The sequence below is a fragment of the Nannospalax galili genome, unplaced genomic scaffold (assembly GCF_000622305.1).
Source record: "Nannospalax galili isolate Female #2095 unplaced genomic scaffold, S.galili_v1.0 scaffold1233, whole genome shotgun sequence".
In the NCBI taxonomy this organism is placed as follows: Eukaryota; Metazoa; Chordata; class Mammalia; order Rodentia; family Spalacidae; genus Nannospalax; species Nannospalax galili.
The window spans coordinates 91975-101284 of NW_008333791.1; the positions used below are offsets into that span (position 1 = coordinate 91975).

General features: G+C 44.3%; 1 protein-coding gene across 2 annotated transcripts in view; it reads left to right on the forward strand.

Moving 5' to 3' along the window:
• Nucleotides 1-1774: 1774 nt before the first annotated feature.
• The window catches only part of Nasp (nuclear autoantigenic sperm protein), a 22175-nt gene continuing 14639 nt past the window's right edge, over nt 1775-9310 (forward strand). The window contains exon 1 of one of the 2 annotated variants that reach the window (XM_008828484.3): nt 1775-1947. In XM_008828484.3, coding sequence (XP_008826706.1) covers nt 1889-1947 — 59 coding nt within the window. In that variant the 5' untranslated portion in view covers nt 1775-1888. The remainder of the gene's footprint in view (nt 1948-9310) is intronic. The other variant, XM_008828486.3, reaches the window with a different exon arrangement.

The following is a 9310-nucleotide window of genomic DNA, read 5'->3' on the forward strand; positions in this document are numbered from 1 at the left end:
TGTGCACCACTACCCGTGGCTAATTTATTATTATTTTTATGTGTATGAGTGTTATGCCTGCATGTATGCAAGTGCGTCCATGTTGTGCAGTGCCTGGAGATCAGACAAGAGGGTCAGATTTGTCTGGAACTGGAGTTACAGACGGTTGTCAGCCTCCATGTAGATGCTGGAAATCGAACCCAGGTCTTCTGCAAGAGTAGTCAGCTGATCTGAGCCATCTCTCCAGTCCCATAAAATTTATTTTATGTGTATGAGTGTATTTCCTGCATGTATGTAAGTGCACTCATGTCTGTGGAGATCAGAAGAGGAAGTCAGATTTCCCTAGAACTGGAGTTGCAAATGGTTGTTAGCCACCATGTGGGTTCTGGGAATCGAACCCGGGTCCTCTGCAAGAGCAGTCAGTGCTCTTAACTGCCGAGGCATCTCTCCAGAGTCTTTGCTATTTAATTAATTAATTAATTAATTAATTAATTATTCTTTTTGAGACAGGTTTGAGACAGGGTCTCTCTGTAGCCCCAGCTGCCCTGGAACTCACTATGTAGACTAGACTGGCCTTGAACTCACAGAGATCCGCCTGTCTCTGCCTCCTGAGTGCTGGGATTAAAGGCGTGCACCACCACGCCCGGCTATTTATTTTTTAAGTTTGTATTTGTTATTTTTACTTTATGTGTATATGTGTATTGCCTGCATAAAGATAAGTGCACCTGCGAGGGTCAGAAGAGGCTGTTGGATCTCCTGGGACTGGAGTTACCGACAGTTGTTAGCTGCCACGTGGGTGCTGGGATTCGAACCTGGATCTTCTGCAAGAACAGTGTTCTTAAACCGCTGAGCAATCTCTCCAGCCCTGAGTCTTTGCTTTTTAAAAAGTCACAAGCCAGGCCTCTATCATTCAGCCTGCCCAAGAACCAAGTACACTGCTTTCTATAACCATTTTGCCTAGCAAGTCTTAGTATGTCACACCTCCTAATCGTAAGGTTTTTTTTTTTCCCCGAGTATATAGGACCAACACCGACCTCAGTATTATTATCGCTGAAGATTAAATAATGTGATGCAAAGGTAGAAACTTGACAAGTCAGATTTGGAATGTAGGGCGGGTCTAAGAGGATGGCATAACCGGATTAGGCCGATCAAAGGGGGTGGGCCTAGAGAGAGGACCCATCCGTGTCCCTCCGCAGCTCCAAGCTTTGAATCTAGCGCGGTAGTTTCAGCTGTAGCCAATCCTAGGCCAGCATCTTCTTGCGTCAGTAGTTGCTGAGGCCCAGGGTCATGCGTCTCTCTGGTCAGTTCTAGCAGTTGCTGCTGGACTCTTGGGCAGCTCCTGCGTTTCCATCCGTTAAGACTGAGAGGCCATCGAGAAGACCCGTTACCTTCTCGGGTATCGGGCCAGAAGGAAACTCTCGGCTACTCCTTCCACTCCCGCAGAGACAAACCGGCTCCACTTTATGTGGAAGCTCCAGGCTGGCGACCTGTCAGAAGTTGTAGTACCAAGATTCTGGTGCTTCTAATGCGACTTACTACCAAAGCGGGAAGCTGCATATTTTTTTTTTTAAAAAGCCCAAATGTTCCTAATCAGGACTGTCAAGGTAAATGGTGCTGCATATTTTTTTAAGGAAAAGCGGGCCAGGGAGGGAAGGAACCCTAAGGGAGACGACGGCGTGGGTGGGAGTGTCCTTGTGGTAGAAAGGTGTTGAGAATCCTGGCCCTTTAAACCCGAGGGGGAGGATCCGGAAGTGGATGGGCGGGGTAAGGGCCCTGGTATATAAGCGGGCCCCAACCGCCGTGAGGTCTCCAATCTGCCATTTTCTGAACCTGAGTAAGTCTTTGGCATCCTGAATCCTCTGTGTTTTCCTCTGTATTCCGCTCACTGGCCCACCACCTCAGGGGAACGATGGCTACAGAGTCTACAGCCACTGCTGCCATCGCCGCGGACCAGGTTTCCGCCGACAAGTAAGCGGGAGTGTGGCGAGCTCGAGGCACTGGTCAGTCGGCGGGGAGAGCCGGGGGACTGAGGCTCCGCGGGCGGGAAGCACTGCTGGGTGGGATAGCCGCCGCCTCACGCACAGTTGCGGGTGTTCGGGGCGGGCTGGCAGGTGAAGAAGCCCTGCTCACCGAGAGTCCCCGCACCGGCGGTAACGTCAGGCGCCCCCTGTCCCGCTTTTCTCGGCCGCCATCTTGCCGGGGGCTGCGGCGGCTGTCTCCATCGCCGGCCCCTTTCTTCCTCCCCCGGCCCGGGCCTGTGGGCTGGAGGACGGCGCTCTCTGGTGCGGGTCTGCCCTCTCCCCTCAGCTGTCCCCGCACGCCGGCCATCGGCCTCTGTGGAGAGTCTTGAGACGATCCTAGAATTTGACCAACAGGTTTGGCGCCAAAAAAAAAAAAAACCCACGAGGAGGGAGGCTGGGCCGTAGGCCCTGAGAGGCGGGGCCGGGAGGGCGGGGCCTTGAGCGCGTGCCCTCGCTTTCCTTTGGGCTTTGGAGCTGGGGGCGGGGCCTTTAGGAGGCGGGAAAACTCCATTGTTTGGGGTTAGTGCTCCGGCTAGAGCCTAGGGTTTCCGTGGTTTATCTCCGGAAAGGAAGCAATGTAACTTGAGAGTAGTAGTTGTTGTGCTGGAGATGAACTCCAAGGCCTTACTCATGTTACTCAAACACTGTACTGCTGGAAATGTACCTTCAGCCCTTCAGGATTTTTTTCTTGATTATTTTTGGGCTCTGCAAAACCCTTTCAGAGATTTATTTTGATAATTTTTTTTTTTTTTTTGGTCTTTTTGAGACAGGGTCTCCTTGTAACCCCAGCTGTCCTGGAACTCACTCACCATGTAGACCAGGCTGGCCTCAAACTCACAAAGATCCGCCTGCCTCTGCCTCCCAAATGCTGGGACTAAAGGCCTGTGCCACCACGCCCAGCTCATTTTGATAATTTTTACCAAAAAAAAAAATCTGCCTCTTTAATTGTATAGACCATTAGCACTAATGTAAACACAATGGTAAGATAAACCTTGTGTCCTTCCAGCATAACAAGGCTTGTGCTACACAGCCCATTATGAACTACTTTTTTCATGGAACTTCAGTTTTATATGGAAGAATGACTTAATAGATTATTCAGATACCTGGGTTTGGTGGGCATTTTATCATAATGAATAAGTCATCTTAGGGGAATCAACTGAAAATGTTGCTAGTGATACAGTTTGAAGTAAATGAAAATGAGGATTTTTGAGGATTAGATACAGCTTAGTGATAGTATGCTTGCCTTATATGTATGAGACCCTAGGTTCAGTCCTCAGTAGCAGAAGTAGAAAAAAGATTTTGAGCCTGATAGGATGTAATCACAGTATCTCAGTTTCTTTTCTGTTGCTGTGATAAAACAGTGATCAAAAGCAACTTGGGAAGGAAAGGGCTTATTTGTCTTACACTTGTAGGTCATAGTCCATCATTGAACAAAGTCGAGGCCGGACCTCCCATGGAAGGAAGACTGCTCAACCTTGCTCTTTGGCTTAAGTTCATAGGCAGCTAGCTTTCTTATACAGCCCAGGCCAACCTGCCTAGAGATGGTGCTACCATCTGTCAAGTTTACAGCTGAAGCTAGCTAGGACACCAAGCATACTGAGGATGATTGCTGTGAGTTTGAGGCCAGCCTGGGCTTCAGACTGAGACCCTGTCTCAAAAAACTAAACCAAAAAGATTAACTTTTTTATTTGGACCATGTTGAATTTGACAGTGTCCTAATACTTCAAATCTGTTCTCAGAAAATTTGAGTTGACTTTTAAAAACTTGTGGTAAGGGAGCTAGAGTAAAATATTATGTTAAGAGCCAGGCATAGTGGCACTTAACTGTAATTCTAGTTATTCAGGGAGCTGAGGCAGCAGGATTTATTGCTTTAGCCTGAGTTCAAGGCGTGCCTGGGAAAATTACTGAGACTGCTTTCTTCCTTTCCTCTCTGGTCTATAGCTTGCTGTGTAGCTGAGGATAACCTTGAATTTCTTAACCTCCTTGACTTTGAATTGCTGGGTATGCAGCAGCAATATTCACTTGCTTTTGTGCTGTGCTAGGGATTAAACCCAGGGCTTCATACATTAGGCAAACATTCTTCCAACTGTGCCACTATATAGTATAGGTCTATAACTCACAGAGATCTGTCTGCCTCTGCGCCTCAAGTACTGGGATTTAAAGTGGTGCACCTCCATGTCCTGTCCCCTCCTTTTCTTTTGTATAGGGTCTCAGGCTGGCCTCCCAACTTAATATGTAACTGAGGAGAACCTTGATTTGTGTGTGTGTGTTGCTGGGGATTGAACAGGACTTTGGGCATGCTAGGCAAGTATTGTGTACCACTGAACTATATCCCCAGTCCTGGTATTGAATTAATTATCCTCTTGCTTCCATATTTCAAGTGCTGAGATTGTAGTTGTATGCCTTCAGACTTTGTTCAGTGCTAGGGTTTGAACCTAGGGCTTTGTGATGAGTGTTAGGCAAGCATTCTATCAACTGAGGCATGTCTCTAGTGCAGACCTGTACCTCCTCTTTCCCCCTATTTTTTTGCAGCTTGATCTCACTATGGTGACTGGAACTGCACAATGCAATCTTAGTTTTCCTTGAATTTGTGACAGTACCCGTCTCTTCAGCTTCTGAGTACTAGAATTATTGCATGAGCAGCTCTGCCCGACCCCAACCCTTTTTAATTTTGAGACCAACATCTTACTACTTTGCCCAGGCTGGTCTTGACCTTTGGATTGTCCTGCCTTAGTCTCTCTAGTTGGAGTAAAGGAGTGTTAGCATTTTTGGTCTTACATATTTTTTCCTAACGGATCTTCCTACTTCTATTCTTTTTCTGTCTTGGTGTCTTCTGATAATAATGCCACCGTCTCCCTCTCCACCTTCTTCCTTTATTCTGTCTTTTTTAGTTTATTCTAACCAGAAAAGTTCTTTTTTCAAATAGTTTGGCTAAACTTAGAGGTTTACATGTCTGTCATGTGTTGATCTTTATATGGTTTACTTCTTTGCTTTAATGGTATGAGTGCAGACTTTCTGTGTCACTGTTTTTAATCATACTGCCTTGAATTGTACTCAGTAGTATTAGATGAATGAATATTGGTTAATAAAATCAACAAATGGGAACATCCTAACTTCCCAAATAACTTGGATGGAATTTAGAAAATCATGAACTTGGGCTAGAGAGATGGCTCAGGCTATTAAGAGTGCTGGTTGCTCTTGCAGATTAGTCAAGGTTCTCTAAAGAAACAGAACCAGTAGAATGAATATATATATGTATAGAGATTTATCAGCTTAGCTCACATGATAGAGTCCAAGTAGTCCAACAATGGCTGCACCACGCTGGAGAGGCTGAGAATCCGTAGTCGCTCAGTCCACAAGGCTGGATGTTTCATCCCAATCTGGCGCTGAAGGTCTGACAAATTCCAAAAGATCAGCTAGTCTTCAGTCTACAGCAGCAAGATGAACTCACCAGTGAGAGAGAAGGCAAGCAGCAAGAAACCAGGCGGTCTCCTCTCCTGTGGCCTTTTGTATGGGCTGCCATCAGAAGGTAACACCCACATTATCCAATCAAGAAGATCGCTTTTATTTCAGTTAATCCCAGATCCAATCAAGTTGACACCCAGGATTAGCCATCACACCCGGGTTCGATTCCTAGTACCCACATGGTGTGGCTAATAATTTGTAACTCTAGTTCTAGAGGATCAAATACCCCAGCACTCAGGAGGCAGAGGCAGGTAGATCTTTGAGATCAAGGCCAGCCTGGTCTACATTGTGAATTCCAGGCCAATTGGGGCTACGGGGAGACCCTGTCTCAAGAATAAAGAAAAATTAAGCAAAAAGAAAAATTACTGTTGCCAGATCTATCATCTATCTTTCCCTCCCTTTCTCCTCTTCCTCTTCTTTTTTTTTTTTTTTTTTTTTTTTGGTCTTTTTGAGACAGGGTCTCCCTGTAGCCCCAGCTTGCCTGGCATGTAGATATACCTCCTTCTGCCTCCTATATCCTTCTGCCTCCGCCTTGCCTCCGGGACTGCTGGGGTTTTTTTCTTATTTATTTATTTATTTTTTAAAGTGTTTCACATGACCTGGAACTCTGCCTCTGCCTCCCAGGTCAACACCTGGGTTAAAGGATTGATTGCTGTACCACCTGGTGTGGGTGTTTGACTATGTTAATACCTGTAACCATTATTCTTGGGAGGATAATAGATTTGTATTCATTGCCTCTTAGTTTGTTTCTTTACACCCATTCATTCACTAGTCAGCCATTTTCTGCTTCCTATTATTGCAGATTAACTGGTAGAATTGTACCTAAATGTTAGTTTTTTGTTTTTGAAATTTTTATATGCCAGCTTTGATTTAGTATAATTGATTTTGAGATTTTTGTGCTGTCTGCAGTATCAGTAGTATATTCTTTTTGTTGATGATTCATATTGTGTGATGTAGATATTGCCTAATTTTTTCATCCATTTGGATTTCTAGTTTGGGACTCAGGAATAAAGTTGCTGTGAATATTTTTCTACAAAAGGCTTGTATCTTTGGGCTTAAAAACTAGGAATGGAATGTCTGGGTCATTGTATATACGTATTTAACCTTTTAAAAAAGTTTTATTATTATTATTGTATTATTTTGGTCTTTTTGAGACAGGGTCTCCGTGTAGCCCCAGCTGGCCTGGATTCGCTATGGAGACCAGGCTGGCCTTGAACTCACAGAGATCCGCCTGCCTCTGCCTCCTGAGTGCTAGGATTAAAGGCGTGCGCACCATGCCCAGCCCAAGGCTTATTTATGTTTGTCTGCATGTACGAATATGTGAACTACATTCATGCGTGGTGCCTGTGGTGCCAGGAGAAAGTGTCAGATCCTCTGGAATTGGAGTTAATGGAAGTTGTGAGCTGCCATGTGAGTGCTGGGAACTGAACCTGGGTCTTCTATAAGAGCATCTAGTGCTCTTAACTGCTGAACTATCTCCAGTCCCCTAAAATTACAAGCTTTTTAATGGGATTCTGGAGATCCAAACTTTGGTCCTCACCTGTGGGACAAAGAGCTTTGTCCACTGAACCATCTCCCTACCTCTCCATTTACTCAGATTTTTTTTTTCCTTTTTGTGATGCTGGAGATCAAACCCAGGGCCTTGTGCACACTTGTGAAGTGCTCTACCATTGAGCTACATCCCATCCCAAGGCACTGGTTTTTTGAGACAAAGTTTTAAGGATCTAGTCCAGTCTGGTCTCAAACTGGCCTTCCTCTTATCTATAAACTTATTTTTTTCTTTTTTTTTTTTTTTTTTTTTTTTTTTTTATTTTATGTGTATGAGTGTATTTCTTCCATATATGTAAGTGCACCTGTGTCATGGAGTACCCTGTCTCAAACCAAAAAAAGAGCTAGAAAGATTGCTTAGGGGTTAAGAGCACTAGTTGCTTTTACGGAGACCCAGGTTCAATTCCCAGCACTCACATAGTGGTTAATAAGCATTGGTGACTCCAGTTCCAGGGGACCTGATGCCCTCTTCTGGCCTCTGAAGGCATTGGACATATTGATGTACTTACATATATGTAGGCAAAACACAGATATAACATAAATACTAAAATTTTTAAATTTAATTTTATTTGTTGTTTTTATGTTATGTCTCTTGAAAGTATTGCCTGCATGTAGGTAAGTGCACCCGTGTCGTGAAATGCCCGCAGAGGACAGAAGAGGCCGATGGCCCCTTCTGACCTCCTTGTTGCATGACACGGGTCCACTTACCTACAAGCAGGTAATACACGCATACACATAAAATAAAAATAATAAATAAAATATATATTTTGAGACGGTCTCTGTAGCCTCAGCTGGTCTGCAAGAACAACCAGTGTTCTTAACCACTGAACCATGTCTCCACAAGTTCCAAGACGATTCCCTGGATGTCTCGTGTAAGCTCATGGGGGGTGTGGGGGTGGGGTCCTGAACAAGTTAGCCCTCCCCTGACCCCAGTCCTTGGGCCTGGCCTCTGGGGATTGAACTTGTGCTGTCAGTCTTGGTGGCAAGTGCCCTTACCTGCTGAGCCATTTGCTGACTCTCAAAGTTAATTTAAAAAAAAAAAACAACTTTATTTTTATGTGAATGTTTTGTTCACACGGCAGTGCCTGTGGAGGCCAGTAGATGGCATTGAATCCCTTGGAACTGGAGTTAACTGAGGATTTCTTAGCCACCATGTGGGTGCTGGAAACTGAACCTGAGTTCTCTGCAAGAGCAGCATGTGCTCTTAACTGCTGAGCCATCTCTCCAGCCCCACGCAGGTTAATTTTTGTATTAATATATGAGATGAAGAATTCAGTTTAATCCCAACACTCAGGGAGGCAGAAGCAGATGAATCACTGAGTTTGAGGCCAGTCTGGACTACACAGGGAGTTCCAGGCCAGATGGGCTACAGAGAGACCTTGTCTCAAAAAGACCAGTTTATTATTATTGTTTTTTGGCATGCTAAAATATATTCCAGCATCATTTGCTATAACAATTATCCATTTCCTGTTACATTGTTTGGTACCTTTCTCAAAATTTCAGTTGTCTTGAATATATGTGAATCTGTTTGTGTTCTGGTCTGTTCTGTTTGACTTGTTTACTTTTATGCTAATGCAACATTGTCTTCATCTTGACTAGCATCTCTTACATGATTTTCTTTTTGTGATGAAGGGGATTGATTCAATCCAGGGCTTGTACAACTCCTAGGCAAGGGCTTTAACTGAGTTTACTGAACTGTATCCCCAACTTAGTCTGTTTTGTTTTTGAAACTTCTATCTAGACTGACCTCCATCTACTTTATAACTGAATATTCTCCAGCCTCCACCTCTTGAATGCTGCAGTTATTGGTGTTTGCCATCATGCCAGGGTCATGTGGTACTAGAGGTTGAATGCAGAACTTCATCCATGATAGACAAGCACTGTATTGAATTACATCTCCACCCCCGACTTCTATCTTTTTTTTAGTTTCAGGCTGGCTTTGAACTCTCTGCCTCAGAGTGTTGGGATTAAAGGCATGCACTAGCATGCCCAGCTTTTCTACCTGTTTTATTAGTTATGTTTCCATTAGTTATGGAAAATTCTGTAGTTTATGAATTTTTGGTTCCTTCATGGTTCTTTTGTTGCTTAATGAGCTTTTATGAAAACATTCAGTATAACTTTTGTGAATAGAAAGGTCCTTAAATATTCCATTGAGCTGGGTGTGGTGGTGTATGCCTTTGATCTCAGCAAATCTCTTGCTTTCAAGGCCAGCCTGGTCAACATAGTGAATTCCTGTAGCCAGCTGGGTCTATACAGGAAGATCCTGTCTCAAAAAGACCAAAACAAAAGTTTCTTTT